The sequence below is a fragment of the Callorhinus ursinus genome, unplaced genomic scaffold, assembly GCF_003265705.2.
Source record: "Callorhinus ursinus isolate GAN/ISIS: 27379988/994484 unplaced genomic scaffold, GSC_fseal_2.0 scaffold31, whole genome shotgun sequence".
In the NCBI taxonomy this organism is placed as follows: Eukaryota; Metazoa; Chordata; class Mammalia; order Carnivora; family Otariidae; genus Callorhinus; species Callorhinus ursinus.
This window is the reverse complement of record NW_027397093.1, coordinates 16,012,328-16,037,222: the sequence shown is the minus strand read 5'-3', so window position 1 is coordinate 16,037,222 and position 24,895 is coordinate 16,012,328. Positions and strand designations below refer to the sequence as shown.

General features: G+C 40.1%; 1 protein-coding gene across 7 annotated transcripts in view; it reads left to right on the top strand.

Moving 5' to 3' along the window:
- Positions 1 to 9,111, top strand: part of CCAR1 (cell division cycle and apoptosis regulator 1) — a 63,758-nt gene extending 54,647 nt beyond the window's left edge. For all 7 annotated transcript variants that reach the window (XM_025850201.2, XM_073878902.1, XM_025850203.2 and 4 more), the window contains 6 exons: positions 4,045 to 4,127; positions 4,458 to 4,604; positions 6,045 to 6,165; positions 6,246 to 6,431; positions 7,386 to 7,591; positions 8,252 to 9,111. In XM_025850201.2, coding sequence (XP_025705986.1) covers positions 4,045 to 4,127; positions 4,458 to 4,604; positions 6,045 to 6,165; positions 6,246 to 6,431; positions 7,386 to 7,591; positions 8,252 to 8,311 — 803 coding nt within the window. In that variant the 3' untranslated portion in view covers positions 8,312 to 9,111. The remainder of the gene's footprint in view (positions 1 to 4,044; positions 4,128 to 4,457; positions 4,605 to 6,044; positions 6,166 to 6,245; positions 6,432 to 7,385; positions 7,592 to 8,251) is intronic.
- Positions 9,112 to 24,895: the final 15,784 nt, after the last annotated feature.

Genomic DNA, 24,895 nt, shown 5'->3' with positions numbered 1-24,895 from the left:
CCATTTCACTCTGTAAAAAGCCAGTGTTTACAATGACCTCTAAGACTCTACAAAATCAAGCCTCTAATTTCATTTCTTATCTCTCTTTTCTACTTGCTCTTTGCACCCAAAGCATCCTGACTTTGTTGAACCCATTATGTGTGCCCCTGTATTCGGACCTTTGCTTTGACAGTTCCTTCTGCGTGCAAACTACCAGAGATCCACCTTTCACATTTGCAGTCTTTGTTCAACTGTCACTTTCTCAGTGAAGCCTGCTCTGCACCCACCCCTATTTAAAATTGCAGTCTTCCCCACCGGTACACATTCCTGATCCCTCCTTATTTTACTTTACTTAGAGAACTTATAACCTGTTCTGCTATACTGTTTACTTATTTTACTTATTGTCTGTCTTCCCACTTGAATACATATAAGCTCTTAATAAGGAAAAGAGGGGTTTGGGGGGCACCTGGCTGGCTCAGTCAGTAGAGCATGCGACTCTTGATCTTGGGGTAGTAAGTTTGAGCCCCACGTTGGGTGTAGAAATTACTTTAAAATCTTAAAAAAAAAAAAATTTAAATAAAATCTTAGAGTTTTTGTCTCCTCTTTGCTGATATATATTCCAAGTTCCTGGAACAGTCTAAATATCCAAATGTCATAAACTGCAAAGCCAAACAGGGTGATAGGAGTATAGGTCTTTTTTGGTTTCCCTGGTATTTTCAGTTGCTGCTTGCTTATGTTATCACAGTTTCTCCCCCTACATACTTTGTAGTTCATAATCCTTTCAAGTTACTTAAAGACCACTCTTTTTCCAGGAGAAAAGTAGAATAGTGATTTTTTTAAAAAATGAAAATACAGTGCCATTTAATGTCTAAAGTAGTGTTGAATTTTCTTAGTAATCGGGAGCATATAACAATAATAAGTCTATTTTTACCAATCAATTTGATGATTTTTGTTTTTTAAGATTTTATTTATTTGACAGGGACACAGCGAGAGAGGGAACACAAGCAGGGGGAGTGCGAAAGGGAGAAGCAGGCTTCCTGCTCTCTGGGGCTCGATCCCAGGCCCCTGGGATCATGACCTGAGCTGAAGGCAGACGCTTAACGACTGAACCACCCAGGGCCCCCCCCTTTTTATTTTAAGATTTATGTATTTAAACAAAAAAAAAATACGTATTTATTTGAGAGAGTGGGGGAGAGGGGCAGGAGGAGAGAGAGTCTTAAGCAGGCTCCTGTAAGTGCGGACACTAAGAACAGAGCTTGATCCCACGACCCTTAGATCACTACCTGAGTGAAACCAAGAGTCAGTTGCTCAACTGACTGCAACACCCAGGTCCCCCTTGGTGAAAAGATTTTAATAAAAGGTAACGTCAGTTTAACAAACAAGGATAAGGAAAAGAGTTCTTTTATCACTTTTGCAGTCAGTTTAAATTGTTGCACTTTTTCTGGACATAAATTTGGCAATGTCAGTCAACTGTGATCCTTTTAAAATATCAACACAGGTGTTCATTCCATAATTGTCTATAAAACAAAAAATCAGAATTGGTCTTAATGTTTTGTTTTAAGATTTATTTATTGGGGTGCCTGGGTGGCTCAGTCGTTAAGCGTCTGCCTTTGGCTCAGGTCATGATCCCAGAGTCCTGGGATTGAGCCCTGCATCCATCAGGCTCCCTGCTCGGCAGGAAGCCTTCTTCTCCCTCTCCTACTCCCCCTGCTTGTGTTCCCTCTCTCGCTGTGTCTCTCTCTGTCAAATAAATAAATAAAATCTTAAAAAAAAAATTTATTTATTTTAGGGAGAGAGTTGGTGGGGTGGGGGCAAAGAGGGGGAGAGAAGCAGACTCCCCACAGAGCAGGGCGCATGGCTCTGTCCCACAACCCTGAGATCACGACTGAGCCAAAATTAAGAGTTGGATGCTTAACTGACTGAGCCACTCAGGTACCCTTGTATTAATGTTTAATAATAGAGAATTATTTAAATATACTTTCCTATAGATATGTAGTTAAATTCTGTGCAGCCATTGAAGAAACTGTTGGAAGATTAATGACATTGAAAAAGATGATAAAGTTTGTTTTTTTAAAAAGATTTATTTATTTGACAGAGAGAGACACAGCGAGAGAGGGAACACAAGCCAAGGGGAGGAGGAGGGGGAGAGGAAGAAGCAGGCTTCCCGCAGAGCAGGGAGCCTGATGTGGGCCTCGATCCCAGGACCCTGGGATCATGACCTGAGCTGAAGGCGGACGCTTAACGACTGAGCCACCCCGGTGCCCCATAAAGTATTTTATAGATAGCATGTTCCTTTATTTTTTTTTTTAAAACAATTTTTTTTTATTTTTATTTTATTTATTTATTTATTTGAGAAGAGAGAGAGCGAGAGAGCACAAGAGGGGTAGGGTCAGAGGGAGAAGCAGACTCCCCACCGAGCAGGGAGCCCGATGCGGGACTCGATCCCGGGACTCCAGGATCATGACCTGAGCCGAAGGCAGACGCTTAACCGACTGAGCCACCCAGGCATCCCAAAACTCACTACTTTTAAATGTGCACTTTAATCATTCTTTTTTTAGTTTTAAGGATTTTATTTTATTTATGTATTTGACAGAGAGAGTGAGAGAGCACAAGCAGAGGGAACAGGAGAGGGAGAGGGAGAAGCAGGCTCCCAGCCAAGCAGGGAGCCCGATGCGGGGCTCGATCCCAGGACCCTGAGACCATGACCCAAGCCAAAGGCAGACTGAACCATCTGAGCCACCCAGGCGTCCTCTCTTTAATCATTCTTAATAACTTTATAGATTTGTTAAACCATCACCACAATCCAGCTTTAGACCATTTGCCTATTTCCCTTTTACAAAAATGGCTTTGTTGAGATATAATTCACATACTGTATATCTCATCCATTTAGAAGTGTACAGTTTGGGGGACCTTGCTGGCTCAGAAGATCATGCAACTGTTGATCTTTGGGTGTAGTAGGTTTGAGTCCCATGTTGGGTGTAGAGATTACTTAAAATCCAAAATGAATGAATGAAATGAAATCTTAAAAAAAAAGAATGGTGGGCGCCTGGGTGGCTCAGATGGTTGGGTGTCTGCCTTCGGCTCAGGTCGTGATCCCAGGGTCCTGGGATCGAGTCCCGCATCGGCCTCCCTGCTCTTTGGGAACCTGCTTCTCCCTCTGCCTCTCTCTGTCTCTCATGAATAAATAAATGAAGTCTTTAAAAAAAAAAAAAAGAATGGTTTATCCAAGTTCCTATCTCTAAACATGGAATAGAATGTTAGTGTAAATAAATCTGAATATTAATTAGGTTTTCTTAATTTTATCTTAAGAACATCTCATTTCCTCACATACTGTTTTATTTTGCAATAATCTATCTGCAGTTTGTTTTACTGCATTGACTAGTTTTCTTTGTAGGTTTTAGAAAATATGCCTTGCTCTGTTTTGTTTAAATTTGTGTTATAATTTCCAATTTTATATATAAAACTTACTCATTTTTTGAACTATGTCCTTCACATTTTTATGGAATTAAGTTATTTGATTTAAAGTCACATTTTTTCCTCCTGGTGCCTCTATACATTTCTTCCTTTTCTTATTCTTCATAATTTTTTATTTTCTGGGGCGCCTGAGTGGTTCAGTCAGTTACACAACCAACTCTTGATTTCAGCTCAGGTCATGATCTCAGGGTTGTGAGATGGAACCCCACGTCTGGCTCTGACTTTGTGGGGAGTCTGCTTGAGATTCTCTCTTTCCCTCTACCTCTGTGCCTCCTCCTGCCTTCTCTCTCTCTCTCTCTCTTCTCTAAGAAAAAAAAAATAATATATTTTTTTTAAGATTTTATTTTTAAGTAATCTCTGTACCCAACGTGGGGCTCAGACTTAAAACCCCAAGATCAGGAGTCACATACTCTACTGACTGAGCCAGCTAGGCACCCCATTAAAGTCCAATCCATTTTTATTCGTACAGTATTTTTTTCATTGTGTCTTTTGAAAACTGATCAGTAACAGAAAACTATTTTGATCTCTACAGTAGTAGTAGAAAATATCTGTATTAATGAGTGTTTTGTTGCTGTTGTATTGATTTTATAGATCGGGATGAGGAAGAAATAAACAAACGAGATGATAAAAGAGATATCAACAGGTACTGCAAGGAGAGGCCCTCTAAAGATAAGGTATTTATTGAATATTCTTTATAACATAGTAAGTTCCATTTCTCACATAATCCAGACTTATTAAGCATAACACTGTCATGAAGTTTATTGGTCCTTACGTATCTACATATTACCACTCAGAGCAGAATTCAGCCAGTTGTTATATTTGTAGTTATGTCAGATAACCAATATGTCTTATTCCTTTCTCCCGTACACCTAAACAAGATTGGCTCATTTTAACTTGTAGCATGAGGCAAGGATCTTTTCATATTTTTAACTATTATATGGACATAGTCTCAATTTCTCACTTTTCTGGGGTAAAGATTATGTACTATTCTGCATTTTCTTTAGGAAAAAGAAAAGACTCAGATGATCACAATTAACAGGGATCTGTTAATGGCATTTGTTTATTTTGATCAAAGCCATTGTGGTTATCTTCTTGAAAAGGATTTGGAAGAAATACTTTATACTCTTGGACTACATCTTTCTCGGGCTCAGGTAATCTGTCTTATGAATGTTTAAAATGAAAAGCCATCTTAAGTAATTATCTTTTTAATCTCTGGCTTTTTGAAATATAAAAGGAAAAAGGTAATAGAGATAGTCAAGAAATATTGAAATGTGTAAAATAAAAGTTAAATGTCCCTTTAAAAGATTTTATTTATTTATTTGACAGAAAGAGAGCACAAGCGGGGGTGGCAGGGAGAGGGAGAAGCAGAAACAGACTCCCTGCTGAGCAGGGAGCCCAATGCAGGACTGGATCCCAGGATCCTGGGATCATGACCTAAGCTGAAGGCAGACACTTAACTGACTGAGGCACCCAGGTGCTCCTACACCTTTTTTTTCCTCAAGATTATTTATTTGAGAGAGAGAGAGTGAGCATGCACATGCAGGGGCTGGGGAGGGGCAGAGGGAGAGTGAGTCTTTTAAGCAGACTCTGCACTGAGCATGGAGTCCGACATGGGGCTAGATCTCCGGACCCTGATTTACAATCTGAGCCGAAATCAAAGATTGGACACTTAACCAATTGTGCCATACAGGTGCCCTCCCCCATTTTTAAGTAGGTTCCAAGCCCAGTGTGGGGCTTGAACTCACAACCCTGAGATTTAGAGTCACATACTGTACCAACTGAGTCAGCCAGTACATATACCTTAGTGTATGCTTTAGTGTTTCTATCAGTGTTACATGTTTTTTATTAACAAAAATCTTTTCAAATGATAATTTGGATTTTAGCTTTATAGAGAAGACAGTTAAAAAATGCACAAGTTGGGACACCTGGGTGGCTCAGTCGGTTAAGCATCTGCCTTCAGCTCAGGTCATGATCCCAGGGTGCTGGGATTGAGCCCCTCATCGGGCTCCCTGCTCAGCGGGAAGCCTGGTTCTCCTCCCTCCACCCCTTCTCCCTGCTCATACTCTCTCTCTTTCAAAGAAATAAAAAGTGTTTTTTTTTTTTAAGATTTTACTTATTTGACAGAGAGAGACATAGCGACAGGCACCCCAATAAATGAAAAATCTTTAAAAAAACAAAACACAGGTGGTGGCTCAATCAGTTAAAGCGTCCAGCTCTTGATTTCGGCTCAGGTCAAAATCTTTTTAAAAACAAAAACAAGGGCACCTGGGTGGCTCAGTTGGTTAAGCGTCTGCCTTCGGCTCAGGTCATGATCCCAGGGTCCTGGGATTAAGTCCTGCATCGGGCTCTCTGCTCTGTGGGGAACCTGCTTCTCCCTCTCCTCCCCACTTGTGCTCTCTCTCTCACTATCTCTGTCTTTCTCAAATAAAATCTAAAAAAAAAAAAAAAAATTAAAAAAAAATACAAGTGTTTGAGTGGAAGAGGATACCTGAGAACACAGATGCCATTGATGTTTATTATATGTGAAAATTAGAACACAAGGATAATCAAAAATGTATTCTCATCTTTTTGTTTACTTGCTTGTATGACAGGTAAAGAAGCTTCTTAATAAAGTAGTACTCCGTGAGTCTTGCTTTTACCGGAAATTAACAGACACCTCAAAAGATGAAGAAAACCATGAAGAGTCCGAAGCATTGCAGGAAGATATGCTAGGTTTGAATATATTATTTTGAGATTATGTTGTTTTGTAATTATTAAAGAAAAAAGTAAATAAAATATCTTTTATATCATAGGGAACCGGTTGTTACTTCCAACACCAACAGTAAAACAAGAATCAAAGGATGTGGAAGAAAATGTTGGTCTTATTGTGTACAATGGTGCAATGGTAGATGTAGGAAGCCTCTTGCAAAAATTGGAGAAGAGTGAAAAAGTAAGAGCTGAAGTAGAACAGAAGCTGCAGTTGCTAGAAGAAAAAACGGGTAAGGAACAGCATTGGGTATTTCAGTACTTTTAAAACCCTGCTGGAATGGGCGCCTGGGTGGCTCAGTTGGTTAAGCGACTGCCTTCGGCTCAGGTCATGATCCTGGAGTCCCGGGATCGAGTCCCGCATCGGGCTCCCTGCTCGGCAGGGAGTCTGCTTCTCCCTCTGACCCTCCCCCATCTCATGTGCTCTCTATCTCTCATTCTCTCTCTCTCAAATAAATAAAATCTTTAAAAAAAAAAAACCCTGCTGGAATATGTATGTGTACACACATATATACATAGCTATGTACACATGCATATACATACTTTGTGTTTTAGTCTAGGCACATTATGCAACTCCCTTTTGACCATTAAAAGCTATAAAATTGCTTAGCATTATAAGAATTTGTCTTAGATATGCATTCATAGATTCCTTTGTTGTTCTTTTGCACTTTTTTAATCCTCCCCTAGTTCTTAGTTTTCCTTAGTTTTCCTCAGTTTTTGCCACTTTCTCTAATCCCATACAATCATCTAAAAGTGGAACCTGGGTTTAGAAGTAATACTTAGGGTAAAACTTAGTTTAAATGAAGTGAGTATATTGCCTCATGCTTTATAACTGACATTTGTGGACATTTTAAGGAATTATAACTGCTTTTTATTTTCCTTAATATTTCCTTAAATTTTTTTTAAAAATTTGCTTATTTTTGAGAGAGAAAGAGAGAGAGAACATGCAAGCGGGGGAATGGGCAGGGAGAGAGGAAGAGAATCCTCAAGCAGAGTCCTGGTGATCACAGAGCCTGATGCAGGGCTCAATCTCAGGACCCTGAGGTCATGACCTGAGCCAAAATCAAGAGGTGGCCACTTAACCTACTGACCACCCAGGCACCCTTTCCTTACATATTTTTAACCTCATAATTAAATTGGAGATTTTAAAGGGTAAGATGGTGAATTCTGATTTTTTTTTTTAACAGATGAAGATGAAAAAACCATATTAAATTTGGAGAATTCCAACAAAAGCCTCTCAGGTGAACTCAGAGAAGTTAAAAAGGACTTTAATCAGTTACAAGAAAACTTAAAGATTTCAGAAAACATGAATTTGCAGTTTGAAAACCAACTCAACAAGACAATCAGAAACTTATCTACAGTAATGGATGAAATCCACACTGTACTGAAGAAGGTTAGCAGTTTTACACTTTCATATTTTCAGTTTGTTTCAACTTTTAACCCTGGAAATTTTAATGTCATTTATGTCATTGTACAATGGTGTAATGGTAGATGTAGGACAAATTTTAATGTCATAATCTCTTAGTGGGTTTTCTCAGAGCAAATAGTGGGTATTCTCTCCTTCGTCAGATTAATCAAAAGCTATTTCCAAAAGACTGTATTGTAGAACTTAGTTGGAATGTCAACGTGGTTTATGTATGTAGACTTCTTGAAACTTCTTGAAAACTTACAAGTTTTATTTGTATTTCTTTCAGAACTAGAGAGTGAACTGAATTTGAACTTGAGGAAAATAAAACCATTTACTTCTTTTTAAAGCCATTTATTGTTGGGCAGAGTTGAGAAATTCTTTGGCACTATCAAAATCAATTTATTAGTATTTTTTGTCACTAAAAAAATCTGTAACTCAAATCCATTATAAACTAACTAGAATAATTGAGACGTCTTCCACATCCTCATTGAGGGGTTTTCTTCTGTAAGTTGCCCCCAGTGTCGATTTTTTATAGATGGCAAAATGGGCCATCTCGAGTGTCTGTTTACTAATGTTTATGATTTTTAAAGTTATATTTAAGAGAATCTAATTAAATACACTTTTTCCTTGTCTGTTATGTTACAGGATAATGTCAAGAATGAAGATAAAGATCAGAAATCCAAGGAGAATGGTGCAGGTGTATGATAAAATACATGTAGTGATGAGGAATGGTGTTAAATAATGTAATATATAAAATCATGATACAAGAATGTTTGAAAGTGATGCATGTTTGATTTTAGTAGTATAAATATATGTTAGTTCAAATGATGTATAAAGTTTTATGAATGTGAAGAGTCTGCTTTTGAAAATTGCTTGTAATTCCTGGCATTCAAATTATTAAACACTCCTTGAGTGAAATAATTTTGCATTGCAAAATGTTTTAGGATGAACTTTGTTATAGTTTTAACCCCAATAAAGTTCATCAGTTTAATTGATAGTAGTATTTAATTACAAAATGTCTTTTATTAAAATACTTAGAGAATTGCAGTTTTATTTATAGAATTATCATTATTAGGTTTTTATAAAAATTTTTTAGTCTTTTAAAATTTCAGTATAAATCATAAAATAGCATGTTGCTTAATTTTTTGCAAGTTTTTTGAATCAGACTTTTTTACTTGTCTTAAAAAAAAATCCCCTCTAATTATCAGTCTCTATTCATTAAAAATTCAATTCATCCAAAAGACAGTACATCAAAAACTAAGTAATAGACAATTACCATTGTTACTATATATGTTAGACTTTACAAAAAACGAATAGTACTGATGTTCAATGTTACTGCTTTCAGTTAATTGTTCTACTTTCCCAAAATAGCACCTATATTTTAATTTTGAGGTTTTTTTTTTAAATGCAGTATATGTCAAATGTACAGTTTAGCACCAAGCCAGTAGATGTCAGTATGATGTCTTAAGTTAAGCCTTCTTTAATTAAACATAATTTTTTTATTAGTCTGTGTACTTCCTTCAGAATTTTAGTGGGTACATAAGAGTTGATTAACTGTTGAGTGAAAAGGGTAGAAAATGTGATACACTCTAAAGCAGTGGTTCTCAACAGGGGGTGAACTTGCCCCAGAGGACATTTAGCAATGTCTGGAGACACTTCTATTTGTCACAGCTGGGTGAGTGAATGCTACTGGCATCTAGTTGTTAGAGGCCAAGGATGTTGCTACCATCCTACGTTGGATAGGACAGCCCCTCAACAAGAAAGAATTACCCGGGGTACTTGGGTGGCTCAGTCCGATAAGTGTCTGCCTTCAGCTCCAGTCATGATGCCAGGTTCCTGGGATAGAGCCTTGTGTCAGGCTCCCTACTTAGCAGGGAGTCTGCTTCTCCCTCTGCCCCTTCTCCCACTTGTGCTGTCTCTCTCAGTAAATAAATAAAGTCTTAAAAAAGGAAGAATTATCCACCCCAAAATGTCAGTAGTGTTTAGGTTGAAAAACTCTGGTCCAAAGAAATATAGGAGGCACGCAATTAGTTGGTAGGGCATGTGACCCTTGATCTTGAGGTTTTAAGTTTGAGCTCCACATTGGGTGTAGAGATTACTTAAAAATAAAATCTTGGGAGGGGGAAGAAATATACGATTAGGGGCACCTTTTTAAATTATTTAAGATTTTATTTGTGAGACAGAGAGAAGCAGATTCCCCACTGCGCAGGGAGCTCAACATGGGGCTCAATCCCAGGACCCATGACTGAGCCGAAGGCAGATGCTTAACCAACTGAGCCACCCAGGCACCCTTAATTTTTTTTTTTTTAAGATTTTATTTATTTGAGAGAGAGAGACAAAGATAGAGCGGGAGCGGGGAAGAGAGAGAGAAGCAGGCTGCTCCCTGAGCAGGGAGCCTGACTTGGGGCTTGATCCCAGGATCCTGGGATCATGACCAGAGCTGAAGGCAGACACTTAACCCACGAGCCACCCAGGTGCCTCATGACATGTCTTTTAAATAACACTAGTAAAAACTGAATCACATCTTTAGCAGATGATTAGGGTTTCTTGTATTTAAATAACCCTTACTGGACTATTTCTCTGTCATAGAAATACATGCCATATTAGGGTTTATTTTATTACTTTTTGCGTTACTTTATTTTGCTAGACTAATGGGTAGGTGTTCCAAAATAGATTAATAGGAGAATATAAGTGCTGTGTTACACATGTCTTAAGCTAAATTGAATCCACATGGCTCTTATTAAGAAACAGATTAAAATACCTGAAGTTCTTTCAAACCAATTTTTGTTTTAAGTTGTTCTTTCTGGTTTATGGTTTGTTGAACTTCCCTGAAGATAGATTGCTGATTGATCCATAATTACAGTTACTGTATAAATGTTTCTCCATCTTTAAGGTAAAATGAAACATTTCTGGATAGTAGGAAAGTTTTTCTCAAGGGAAAATTGTGGAGATAAACTTTTAACTAAAAGACAGTGAAGGGTATAGTTCTTTAGTAGAGTATGTTTGTAAGTGAGAAAGTAATTGTAACACTTGTCAGACTTAGTTTTCCCAGATTTTTTTTTTTTTAAGATTTTATTTATTTGACAGAGACACAGTGAGAGAGGGAACACAAGCAGGGGGAGTGGGAGAGGGAGATGCAGGCTTCCCGCGGAGCAGGGAGCCCGATGCGGGGCTCGATCCCAGGACCCTGGGATCAGGACCTGAGCTGAAGGCAGATGCTTAATGACTGAGCCACCCAGGCACCCCTTTTTCCCAGATACTTAAAGCAGAGTAATACTGGGAGAATGGAGAAAAAGTATAAATCTTTCAATTTTATTATTTAGAGGTAAACTTTATAAAATAATTTCAGTGGAAGTGGAAGGTGAGATTATTAAGGTGGGGGAAAAAGGCGCCAGGAGGCTCAGTCGGTTAAGCATCTGCCTCTTGGTTTCGGCTCAAGTTAGGATCATGAGATTGAGCCTTTCTTCAAGCTCCCTGCTCAGCAGGGAGTCCGCTTGAAGTTCTTTCTCTCCCTTTTCCTCGCCCCCCCCCCACCAACAGGCGCACACTCCATCTTTATCTCCCTCTAAAATAAATAAATCTTTTTTTAAAAAGGAAAAAAAAGCATGGTACATATAGAAAAGGTTGGTTTTAGAAAAAAACAGAGGAAAGATAAGCGACCTATTTTTGCCTTTCTAAATGGCTTTGAATATTCAGAAGTAAACATGTAGTCTGTCATACTGTATTCTGACATTGACCAAGTCAAAAAAATTAATAATAGAAATAATAAAGTAGGACAGTGATAACATTCAGTTTTATTTTCTCATTCTTTTTATGTTCTGGAAGCCTGTTTCTGCATTTTTTTTTAAAGATTTTTTTGATAAAACAAGAGAGCACAAGCAGTGGGGAGCAACAGAGGGAGAGGGAGAAGCCGGCTCTCCGCTGAGCAGGGAGCCTGTGTAGGGCTTATCTTGGGACCCTGGGATCATGACCTGAGCCAAAGGCAGCTGCTTAACCAACTGAGCCACCCAAGTGCCTCTATTTTCGCATTTCTAATGCTTGATTCATTGTAGAACAATTGAAATTTTAAGAATTTAGTATTTCTTAGTGAATTTTCCTATATCCTAGTAAAACTGTAACAACACAAAAAAATCCTTTAACACTTATTAGACTTCATGTATGTACACATTTCATTCTTCTCAAAATGTTGAGTACTAGGGTGCCTAGATGGCTCAGTCAGTTAAGCATCTTCCGGGATTGAGCCCTGCATCAGACTCCCTGCTCAGTGGGGAGTCTGCTTCTCCTCTGCCCCTCACCCTGCTCATGTTCTCTCTTACTCTCCCTCAAATAAATACATAAAATCTTCAAAAAAAATGTTGAGTACTATTCAGCCACATATCTTTTTTAATATTTTACATGATCTGATCCCTAATAGAAACCTATTACATAACTACTTAGAATTAGAGATAACTAATACTGGCTTATGAGTCAGTGTTTATTAAGAAACTATATAGAATTTTTCAACTTCTTAGTCATTTGTGTACCACTTTAAGATTTGAAGTGCTCTTGCCTTTTACCCTAACAATTCTAAAACTTTAATCATAAAGTCTTGTAGCTTGAATACATGGATCATTCTGATGAAGTAAAAAAGAACATTAATCCTATTATAAATGCAAGACATCCTCTAAAGTGGCAAAAGAGGGGGTGCCTGGGATCTCAGGGTCCTGGGATCGAGCCCCACGTTGGGCTCCCTGCTCAGCGGGGAGTCTGCTTCTCCCTCTATCCCCCCCCCCGGCTTGTGCTCACTCGCTCTCTCAAATAAATAAGTAAATCTTTATATAAAGTCAGAATTTACTTACACTTCGAATTCCAAAATCATGGTGGCAGAGTTAAGAAGAACTAATATAGGACTCTTCCACCTCGTATGTTTTAGCAGAGTCAAACCTAAATAATTCAGTCCTCAATAGTAATTCCTTGGAAAACATTGTTTTAGTAAAAGTGGAAAACAAAAGAAGCACGTAAAGACCCTGAACTTGATGGGCTGGACTAAGTGGAACCAATTTAGCTGATGTCCTTTTCATCTGCCCTCTCTGTGCATCCTGAGTGCTCACAGTAGCACTGCATGTCTTGCTGTGTAACCGCACCTCACCCTCTGCACAAGTGCATGACTTGCAGAGAACTTTCTATCAGTTGTGTACCCCTGGGCCTTGCTCTCTCAGCCCTAAGAGTGGGGAGGATATGGGGTTGTACCCTTGTTGAGGGGTCAAGCTTTGGAGACTGCCAAAGGTAGACTTAGGAGGAAAGACATTTGGTGGCTTTTACATTTTTGGTAAATCTTAATGTCCACTGTTAGCACTAGTAGAGACATATGGTCTTGGACACCGGACCAAAGACCACGGCAGTCCCAAGAGTTTCAACTTTCCCTATTCATTTGTACAAAAATTTCAAGTGCTGGGGGGTGGCTTATTTGGTTAAGCATCTGCCTTCAGCTCAGGTCATGATCCCAAGATGCTGGGATCAAGTCCTGCATTGGGCTCCTTGCTTGGCAGGGAACCTGCTTCTCCCTCTGCCTCTGTCTGCCGCTCCCCCTGCTTGTGCTCTCTCTCTCCCTGGCAAATAAAATCTTTAAAAAATTCAAGTGCCTTTGTCTCTGGGCCACAACTCAGTCTTACCTGAGATCTAGAGGATAAAACAGGGACTTCTGCCACAGTGACAGTATAAGTGTGTTGAACCTTAATACAGAGGTGGTCACTTCTTTCTGGTAAAAAAAAAAAAACAATATTTATGTAGAAAGCAAAAAAAATTCTCATTTTCTGCTAAAGAAAAATTTGGAATATGTTAAACATGGATGAGTTTGCTTATTAGAATATGGGAGAAATTTATCATAAATGTACTAAGGAATTTACCTATGGATATCCATGCCCACAAGGCATTGAAGAATTTGGTGAAAAGAGGTAATGCCAAATGTGTGTAGCAAACAGTAAAGATATTCTCTTTAGATACCTAGATAGAATTACTGGTTTTCCAGCAGAAAAAGAATCCTATCTTCTGTTGTTGGCTGGATCCAGGCCAGTCTTTGTGAGTTCTTTCTGATCCAGGTAATAATTGACCCTTCAGAGCCTGAATTCTCTTGACTACATAGATTTCTTAAATACTGACTAGAATTTATTAAAAATACTACAGTGGGAACTATACGTAAGGGTTTGACAGAATACTAACGAGCTCTCAGAGCACTCTTGACAGTCCTCTACTCCTCCCCTACTTCTTCATGTAGCCTTTCTAGCCCAGCATACTCCTCTCATGAGACCTTTGCAAGTCCACAAGTTAATGCTGAGATGGCACTGAATCTTTTTTTGGGTCTGAGATAACCTGAGGTTTTCATGGTCAGAAGCCATTTAGGTTTGCTCCTAGTGGGTATAAAGTCAAACTAAGTACAAAAAAACAGACACACAGGTGTCTGTGTGGCTCAGTCGGTTTAAGCATCGGACACTTGGTTTTGGCTCAGGTCATGGTCCCAGCAGGACCATGAGATCGAGCTCCGCCTTGGGCTACACTTCTGTAGAGCCTGCTTATGATTCTTCCTCTCCCTCTGCCCCTCCACGTGAGTGCACGTACGTGTTCTCTCAAAAAAAAAAAAAAAATGGTTTTAAGCAAAGGATTGAAGTGATCATAGTAATTAGAGGCACAATAAAAGCCTCCTCTATTGGACATGTAGTGTGCAGCACATTTCCTGGTTTAACTGCAAAATAGTTGCTATGTCTGTGGGTTCCAGGAAAGAAATGTTTCCCTTCCCACTATAATTTTGTGTTCAGAATATTTTGAAAATTAAAATTAACATCTAAAATATCTTTACAAATTGTTTTTGTTAGACATAATGGAATGAGAATGTTTCAAGAACCACTGACACATTTCACTGCCTTATTTTATGACTTATTACTAAGGGGATATTTAGACCATAATTTATTGTCTGTACTGGGAACTTATTTTGAGAAGAGGGGGCCAAGGATAATTATACCAAGATACTGGGTATAAACCAAGACTAAGTCGAAACATTGCTTACTTATTATTCATCTTGAGGGTAAAATTGACCTGCTCTTGGTGCTCATTAGTTTCAAAACAAGCCTCAGGCTTATACATGAAAGAAGATTTTGTCCCAAACTACTTTCGACCATAAAGTATTTGTTTTTCTTGTGTATATAGAGGACATATATCAGATAATTCGATAGGGTACTACTTAAGGAAGTCACTGAGTCAGCTCCTTATTTGAGCCCATTAATGATGGATTATGCCTAAACTAAGGCAGTGGTTCTTCAAACTGGTATGCCGCAGAATCACCTGGCAGGCTTATTAAAAAACACAGATTGCCTGGCCTCATTTCCAGAATTTCTGATTGAGAAGGTCCAGCTGGGATGGGGCCTGAGTTTGCATTTCTAAGTCATCAGGTACTGCTCTGCTGCTCTTCTGGATTAACATGCTTAGGCACCCTCCTCACTAAGGTACACATAGTGGGTTTCCCTACATAATACGTGATTTTTAGAAAAACTCCAGGAGGGGTGCCTGCCTGCAACTCTTGATCTCCAGATTGTGAGTTTGAGCCCCATGTTGGGGGTAGAGATTACTTAGAAAAATAAATTTTTTAAAAATTTTGTTTTGAGAGAGAGACACTGTGCGTGTTAGTGGGGTTGGAGTAGTGGGAGAGGGAGAGAGCATCTTAAGCAGGCTCCAGGCCAGTGCAGAGACTGTCCTGGGGCTAGATTTCACGACCCTGAGCTAATGACCAGAGCCAAAATCAAAGTCGGATGCTTAACCGACTCAGCCACCCGGGCGCCCCCAAAAAATCTTTTAAAAACAAAACAACCCGGGGCGCATGGGTGGCTCAGTTGGTTAAGCGACTGCCTTCGGCTCAGGTCATGATCCCAGGGTCCTGGGATCGAGCCCCGCATCGGCTCCCTGCTCTGCGGGAAGCCTGCTTCTCCATCTCTCCCCCTGCTTGTGTTCCCTCTCTCGCTGTCTGTCAAATAAATAAATAAATCTTTAAAAAAAAAAACTTTTTTTTTAAACAGTACAACCCCAAGAAGAGTAGCAATTGTCTTGGAGATGTTATCTGAGCAATTTGGGCTTTTTCTGTAGGGGCAAATATTTCTACATTGGATAAGCAAGCCTAGGAACCTGCAAGGTACTTATTTTGAAAAGCTACTTTTTTTTTTTTTAAGATTTTATTTATTTATTTGACAGGTCATGTGGGTAGAGGAGCAGGCAGAGGGAGAGGAAGAAGCAGACTCCCTGCTGAGAAGAGCCCAATATGGGGCTCGATCCAGGACCCTGGGATCATGGCCCGAGCCAAAGGCAGATGCTTAACTGACTGAGCCACCCAGGCGCCCCTGAAAAGCTACTTTGACATAGTTTCTTTAAGAGAAGTGTCACAACTACTTAAGCAACAAATAAGCTAGGGAAAATCCATTTTCTTCATAGTTTTTTTGTGTTACTTCTCACTCTTAAACTGACATGACTCTATAATTCTCTTGTGAGGTATCATATAATGAAAATAATCTACTAAGGTGGAGTATCTGTGTGGTTGGTGTGGTCACTACCATCTGCTGGGTGGCTGACAAGCATAATAGTTTGTGAAGGTGCTTAAGTGCTTGATTGGGAGAACACGTAGGTGGAGAGGGGGCCCATCAGCTGGCTTGGGCAGAAACACTAGATTGCTGGGCTGAGAGGGAAAAAATTGAAGAACTGAGATGGTTAGCAGAGGGAGGGGTAAACAGTAAGCAACAAAGTATTTTTGACAAAGGAGAGGCCAAGAAAATGGCAAGGCAAGGCTGTCTACTGAAAATCAGTAGTTCCAGGGAATCTTCATTCCAGGGAAACTGGTCAGTTTGGATTAGACCACAGCTGATGGCAGGACCGTGAAGACAAAGTCCGGTCCCTAAAGAAGAGAGGATTTTGCGGACTATCAGGACCCCAACCACAGAGGCAGAATTCAGAGCTGGGGTCCCAGCTTCATTGCAAACAACTTAGGTGGAGGCCAGGAGCCAAGGTAGAGGCTCATCTGTACAGATTTTGGTGAGATTGATTGAAGATTTGATTGAAGACAAGAGCTTTATGTGGGTGGTGGCATTTGGGTTCACACCACATTTAAGGCAATGAAAGTTTTAATTCCTGTCCACTGGGGTGGTGAACTCCTCCTAACATGGTATCAGACAGTTTGCATTAGCTCAGAGACCTGGTGAGCCTAAATCGACAGTTTAAAAGTATCTGATACTTATAGCTAGGCAGGGCTGAAATGCAGGCATAACCTTGAGTGGTTATACAAATATTTATTAATCAAAAGTAAGCATTTATATATTTAATATGTTTTGTTAGTGTGAGTCAGCCTAATTTCAAATTGGGTGAAATCAAGAGTAAATCTGGATTTGGAATAAAATAAGAACCCTGCCATTCTAAATGTAAGACTTTAGCTCCAGTTAAATTTTCTGTTTTAGAACTTGACGTAGGGTCAGTTGGGTGGCTCAGTCAGTAGACAAGCTTCTGCCAATGGTTCAGGTCATGATTTCATGATTTCTAGGTCCTGGGATTGAGGCCCAAGACGGGCTCCCTGCTCAATGGGGAGTCTTTTTCTCCTCCTCCCTCTGCCCCTCCTTTCCCCCCCACTTGTGCTCGCTCTCTCACTCTCTCAAAATTTTTTTTAATGTAGACAATTTTTTAAAGGTTTTATTTATTTATTTGACACAGAGACCAAGCAGGGGGAGCGGCAGGCAGAGGGAGAAGCAGGCTTCTTGCTGAGCAAGGAGCCCGATGAAGGGCTTGATCCCAGGACACTGGATCATGACCCGAGCCAAAGGCAGATGCTTAACCCACTGAGCCACCCAGGCACCCCTCAAATAAATTCTTTAAAAAAAAAAAAGAACCTGGGCGCCTGGGTGGCTCAGTCGTTAAGCGTCTGCCTTTGGCTCAGGTCATGATCCCAGGGTCCTGGGATCAAGTCCCACATCGGGCTCTCTGCTCTGTGGGAAGCCTGCTTCTCCCTCCCCCACTCCCCCTGCTTGTGTTCCCTCTCTCACTGTCTCTCTGTCAAATAAATAAATAAATAAGAAAAAATAAAAATAAAAAAATAAAAAAAACCCTGCAGTACTCTTGTTCATAAGCAAATTCAAGACCATTGGGCAAAACCTTGTATTTGCTATAGGAAATCCTAAACTCTTGTGAATCTGTGTGTTAAAGAATTTTATTAATGTAAAGTGCATGAATATGTTGGGAGAACTTCCTTCTAATGGTAACAAAAATCTTATTGTGGACATTGCTGGAGTAACTGTAGATTCTGGCTTTACTCTCTTTGGGTAATTTCTCTCATATTTTCTAAGTGGGCATTTTAAAACATCTATTCTTTAGTAATGTATTTAAACTTTAAGAACATTTTAAGTCTGTGGGGCACCTGGGTGGCTCAGTTGGTTAAGCATCTGCCTTCGGCTCAGGTCATGATCCCAAGGGTCCTGGGGTCGAGCCCCGCATTGGGCTCCCTGCTCAGCGGGGAACCTACTTCTCCCTCTCGCTCTACCTACTTGTGCTCTCTCTGTATCTCTCTGTCAAATAAACAAATCTTTAAAAAAAAGAATATTTTAAGTCTAGGTTTAGATATCTCAATCACTTTTTAAATATTTGGCTCTTGGCATTGTTTTACAGTGTTTTTTTTTAAAGATTTTTATTTATTTATATATATATAGAGAGAGAATGGTAGCATGAGAGAGGAAGGTCAGAGGGAGAAGCAGACTCCCTGCTGAGCAGGGAGCCCAATGCGGGACTCGATCCCAGGACTCCAGGATCATGACCTGAGCCGAAGGCAGTCGCTTAACCAACTGAGCCACCCAGGCGCCCTGTTTTACAGTGCCTTGAGAGCAGACGGCTTTCTAATTCATCAGTTTTAGAACACATGTGCCTTGGACCTAACATCAAAGAATCTCATATCACTTTAATTTCTATCCTTTATTGTACTACTATTTATTATTATTATTAACATTATTAACATTGGCTAAGCAGGTGCTTCTTTTTTTTAAATTTTATTTATTTATTTGACAGAGACAGAGAGGGAACACAAGCAGGGGGAGTGGGAGAGGGAGAAGCAGGCTTCCTGCAGAACAGGGAGCCCAATGCGGGGCTTGATCCCAGGACCCTGGGATCATGACCTGAGCCGAAGGCAGACGCTTTAATGACTGAGCCACCCATGTGCCCCGCAGGTGCCTCTTTGTATGAAGTTTGTTCTAGGTTATCAAATTTGGGGAATTAATTTAACTTAAGAATTGAACTTTTTCCAAACAATTTTTTATAGTTAGTATTTATTTGTATTTTCATGACCTTTGCCCTAAAAACTCTAAGCTACTAAATCAGGTGGATTCACCTTTGGTTACATATGCATGTGAGCCAACGAAAATTGATATTGTACCATTATAGTTCAAGGAAATGAAACTTCATAAAGTACAGGGGATAACTTTTTTTAAAGATTTTTTTAAGAATTTTTAAGTAATCTCCACCCAATGCGGGGTTCAAACTCACAACCCCAAGATCAAGAGTCACACACTCCTTGACTGAGCCTGCTGGGTGCTCCAAGTTCTTTTTTTTTTTAAGTAAACTCTACACCCAACATGGGGCTGAAACTCACAACCATGAGATCAAGAGTTGTATGCTCTACTAGCTGAGCCAGCAGGCGCCCCAATAGGCAGAGAATAACTTGAAGTGTAATCTATAGAAAGCCATTAAATAGAGGTTATTGTAATACTTATCTTGGAGTTTAAAACTTTTTCAACGTTCTCACATGTAAGGAGACAATATTCTAAATTTTCTGATTTAAGATAAACCAAAAACATAAATTAGTTTTGAGATTAGTAAGCTAAGACAAATTCTCCCTTGCAACAGTCCTATTAGAGTTTGGATAATTGATATAGCAGTTAGTAGTGTTAAAAAACAAAATTCAGGGGGCCTGCGTGGCTCAGTCGGTTAAGTGTCTGCCTTTGACTCAGGTTATAATGTCAAGGTCCTGGGATCGAGCCCTGTGTTGGGCTCCCTGCTCAGTGGGGAATCTGCTTGTCCCTCTCCCTCAGCCCCTCCCCCTACACTTGTGCTCTCTCCCTCTCTCTCTCAAATCTTTTTAAAAAAACCCAAAATTTAACTGAGTAAATTTTAAAGATTTTATTGGCTTTATTCAGTGATTTATGAATTGGCCAGCATTCCATCTAGCAAATAAAAAGGAACTCCAAAGAGCTGGGAGCAGGACAAGGAAGCTCCTAGCAGAGTGGATTGTTTGTGGCAAGGTCACCTTCCTTTAGGGGATGGCAGGGTCCTATCAAGCACATTACCTCAGTAGAGTTGACCAGGTAATTCCAGCTTGACTAGTTTAAGATTCTACTCCTGGGAGAGGTTAAAACTGATTAAGTTAGGTAGTAAGTCTTGGTTTGATAGTGTGGGCTTAGCACAAATGATTCCACTCTGGGCCTGTTGTCTTCTATTTTAAAAAAGAATTTACTTATTTATCAGGCATCAGCCTTTAGCTCAGGTCATGATCCCAGAGTCCTGGGATCAAGCCCTGCATTGGGCTCCCTGCTGAGCAGGGAGTCTGCTGCTTCCTCTGGTCCTCCCCCGCCCCACCCCGCCCACCCCTGCTTGTTCTCTCTCTCCCTCTCTCAAATAAATCTAAAAAAATTTTTTTAAATAAAGATTTATTTATTTGATGGGGAAGGGGCAGAGGGAGAATCTTTAAGCAGACCTCCTGCTGAGTGTGGAGCCCTAGGTGGGGCTCGAGGTGGGGCTCATGTGGGGCTCCACACGGGGCTTGAGATCAAGCCCCTGAATCATCACCTGAGTCGAAACCTAGACTTAGACACTCAACCAACTGAGCCACCCAGGCACTCCCTGTTGTCTCTTTTTTAAACAATTGTTTATGCTGAAGGAAAAAGAAAAAAATCATGTGATTTTCCCCATTCTAAAGGTGAGAAAATGCAACCAAAAAAATCCAAAGTTATTTCTTTATGTTCCTCAGGTAAATGATAAAGGGCTTAACATTTCACATCATCTCACCTTAGTAAAACCTCCCATCTGCTTCCTAGTTGAACCTGGCCTTCAAGTCTTTTTATAAGATTATATTTCCTTTTATTTTTCAAGTAAGATTGTATTTCCAAATGCAACTCACTGGTTATCTCTAGCCTTTTTATCTTCCTTCAGGCAGGGAAAGAGCAGAGTGTACTTTTAACATGTATAGAATAAATATTTAATGTCCATTCATTTCCTTGGGGAGATAGACCTGTCGAAAGCCGGGCGCTGGCCACACAAAGACCGTTTGCTGTTTCTGGCTATAACATAAATATTTAATTAAAACCTACTTTGAGCCATTCTTCTTAAGGTATAAAATATACTAGCCTTGGGGTACACTTAGGCCATTTCCCAAATCCATCTGTTATTTATTCCAGGGTTTTTGTCAGCTTTGCAAACTCAGGAGGCTGTCACTTGGCTGTTGGAAACGCTTCCATGAGGCGAATGTTTAACCTTTGAGCTACTGTTTCCAGAAGAGTATCAGGCAACCAACCCTCACTGTAAGAATTGGAATTAGGAGTAAAATGAGAATTCTACATTTTACCATCCTTTAGCTCCACAGTTAATTTGCTTCTGTTTTAAGGCTTGATCATGGTTCAGTCTTGGTTTCCCGAGACCTCCAGCAGGCTGCACATAAAAATCCCCTGAGGAAGCTGAAGCCTAGAGGTACAAGCTGTGATCCACAAATTTCTGACTTTCAGTGCATTCAGCTTTGCTCCAGCAGTGCTTTTGTGTTAAATTATTAAGGATTTGTTATAAGTGAAGATTCTATCTTTAATAAATACCAGATCAGGGGCACGTGGCCCAGTGGTTAAGCGTCTGCCTTTGGCTCGGGTCATGATCCCAGGCTCCTGGGATCGAGCCCCACGTTGGGCTCCCTGCTCAGTGGGGAGCCTGTTTCTCCCTCTGCCTGCCGCTCCCCCTGCTTGCTCAGTCTCTCTCACTCTCGCTCTGTGCTCTCTTTCAAATAAATAAAATCTTAAAAAAAATAGCAGATCAGTTCCTGTTTCCTCAGAAGCCAGTCTTCATCTGCTTGGATAGGACAAAAGGTTGTGTATTTTTTTTAAAGATTATTTATTTATTTGACAGACACAGCGAGAGCAGGAACACAAGCGGGGGAGTGGGAGAGGGAGAAGCAGACTTCTCGCGGAGCAGGGAGCCCGATGTGGGGCTCGATCCCAGGACCCCAGGATCATGACCTGAGCTGAAGGCAGATGACCAATGACTGAGGCACCCAGGCGCCCCCATCATTACTTCTTTTGACTCCACTGCCCAAGATTATGAAGTCACGCGTACACTCCTGTTATAATTACTGAGATATATAACTGGTAGTTGCTCTCTTAATATACCTGTATCCAAAATGACAGTCAGAAAAAGTAAAAGGCTGAAGTATCACAGTATAAGCCTAAGAAATAGGAACCTAACAATAAAGGTATGGTGTATGGGGTTTAGTCAGTGCAGACATGAAGGATTGATTTGACCTGGCATGGTAAAATGGATTTTTATTATAATAAAAAAAAAATTTAGGAATCTAATCTTCAGCTCAATTCCACACTTAAAAAAAAAATGCTGATTCAAGCCAGCTGTGATTTAATGGTACTTACATTGACAGTAAAACTCTATTAAACTTAAAGTAACAGCAGAGTTGAAAGTCTTAGCTGCAGGGTCAGAGCCGCTCCTGTCTTGTACTATTTCTTCCAGTAGCTACTTAAGTGCCACTTTGCCCAGCTTAAAATGCTTCCCATTTTGTAAAGGGACTATTAACTTTTTTTGTTTTGTTTTTTCGTTTTTTAGTATAGTTGACCCACAATGTTACATTAGTTTCAGGCATACAACGTAGTGATTCAACTTTTAACATAAATTACATGGAGCAGGGACACCTGGGTGGCTCAGTCATTTGGGCGTCTGTCTGCAGCTTGGATCATGATCCTGGAGGCCCAGGATGGATCCCACATCAGGCTTCCTGGTCAGTGGGGAGTCTGCTTCTCCCTCTGACCCTCCCCCATCTCGTGTGCTCTCTCTCTCTCTCAAATAAAATCTTTGAAAAAAAAATTACTTTGAGCAAATATATATTATCCCTAAATGATGTAATCCCATAGATAACCACATTCCTCCAGGTTACTGCAAAGATGCTGATACCTTTACTACTTTTTTTAATTTTTATTTTATTTTATTTTATTTAAGATTTTATTTATTTATTTGACAGCGAGAGATAGCGAAAGCAGGAACACAAGCAGAGGGAGTGGGAGAGGGAGAAGCAGGCTTCCCGCGGAGCAGGGAGCCCAATGCGGGGCTCCATCCCAGGACCCTGGGATCATGACCTGAGCCGAAGGCAGACGCTCAACGACTGAGCCACCCAGGCGCCCCATCTTTACTAAATATTTTCAAAACAACACTCTCAAATGAAAATGGTTTTATATTTAAGTTATAATTGAGAGGATGATAGAGGAAATATAAATCATAACAAAAAAGGTTAAGATAAAAAATATGACATTCTGGAATTTTGTGTAAACAAGATATTAACAGTTGCAAGACAGATGTAAGAAATACTTTGTAAAAATCTATGTTTCAAAGTATAATGTATAATCTTAGTCTTATTTTAATACTTTTTTATACCTCTTCTGACTAAGTCAATCAGATGCCCCTGGTTTACACTTCTGTCCCGATCCATACCCTAAATCATCCTTCATTCAATCACCTTTTAAGGTTACAAGATAGGGCTTTTCCTCATTCTCCCACTTTGAAGGTGAGAACACCTAGGCAATAAACCAGAACTGTGGGGACTGAGCTCAGATCACACTTAACACCGTGAGGAATGTTTGCCTGCCAAACCCTGTAACACTAGCTGAAGTCTTTCCCCAGCTTCTTAAAGAAGTGAAAATATTTGGATTGCTTTTCTTAGTTCTCATGATAGATACCAAATAAAAACAAGATGTCTTGGATTCTTTTCATTATGAACTGGAATTCAGGGAAATTTACTAAAAATTCTTTGAGAGCCTAGACTATTTTTGGAAAAACACGTTATGATAGATGTAGTTTTTTTTTTTTTAAGATTTTATTTAAGAGACAGAGCACAGGAGCAGGGTGGGGGTAAGGAGGAAAGGGGAGGGGAGAAGGGGAGAGTGGGGGTGAAGGGGAGGGGGGAGGGCAGAGGGACAAACAAACTTCCTGTTGAGCAAGGAGCCAGACCTGGGGCTTGATCCCAGGACTCTGAGATCATGACTTGAGTTCAACCGACTGAGCCACCCAGGTGACCCATGATAGATGTAGTTTAAGAATGATGTAACTATGATGAACTAATCAGAAACTTGATATGTTGCTGCATCAGCAATAGCTTCATAAATCTGTCCTCTCTTTTCCTGCTCAGAGTGTTCCTTGGCACCGTTAACATGGTTCCTATCATAAACTTCTTTTTTTTTTGAAGATTTTATTTATTTTTTGACAGAGAGAGACACATGGAGAGAGGGAACACAAGCAGGGGGAGTGGGAGAGGGAGAAGCAGGCTTCCCTCTGAGCAGGGAGCCCGATGCGGGGCTTTATCTCAGGACCCTGGGACCATGACCTGAGCCGAAGGCAGACGCCTAACGACTGAGCCACCCAGGAGCCTCTTCTTTCTTCTTTCTCCTTTCTCCTCCTCCTCCTCCTCCTCTCCTCCTCTCCTCCTCTCCTCCTCTTCTTTTCTTCTTTTCTTCTTCCTTCTTCTTCCTTCTTATTCCTTCTTCTTCCTTTTTCTTCTTCCTTCTTCCTCCTCCTCCTCCTTCTTCTTCTTCCTTCTTCTTCTTTCTTCTTCTTCATCGCATGTTTTACCAACCGAGTCAGGCAGGTACCCTCCTATCGTAAACTACTTTGGAGCTTCTATACTGCTGTTTGACAACCAATGAGTTAGGCACTTTGTTACATAGAAGTCCTTTGTGGTTTCCCCCTTTTCCTTTCCAAATGTTAAGCTTCGGGGTTGAAGAATGGAGATGTTATCAACCATAATGAAAAAGTCAAATGTATATAAAATGTCTGAAGGTGAAAAGTGGTTGAATGAAAGCTAAGAGGGCAGACATCTTCATTCCAAAGCCTGGCAATGGGCTTTCCCAAACATTTGGGTTGGGGAATGGTATATTGAATTTGAAATGGTGAAATAAAGTCCCATTTGCTCATTATTCTCTATTCAAACCCACTAAAAATACAAAATTAATGAAATGGAAATGTCCCCCTCCAGTGAAAGAACGGCCACAGCTA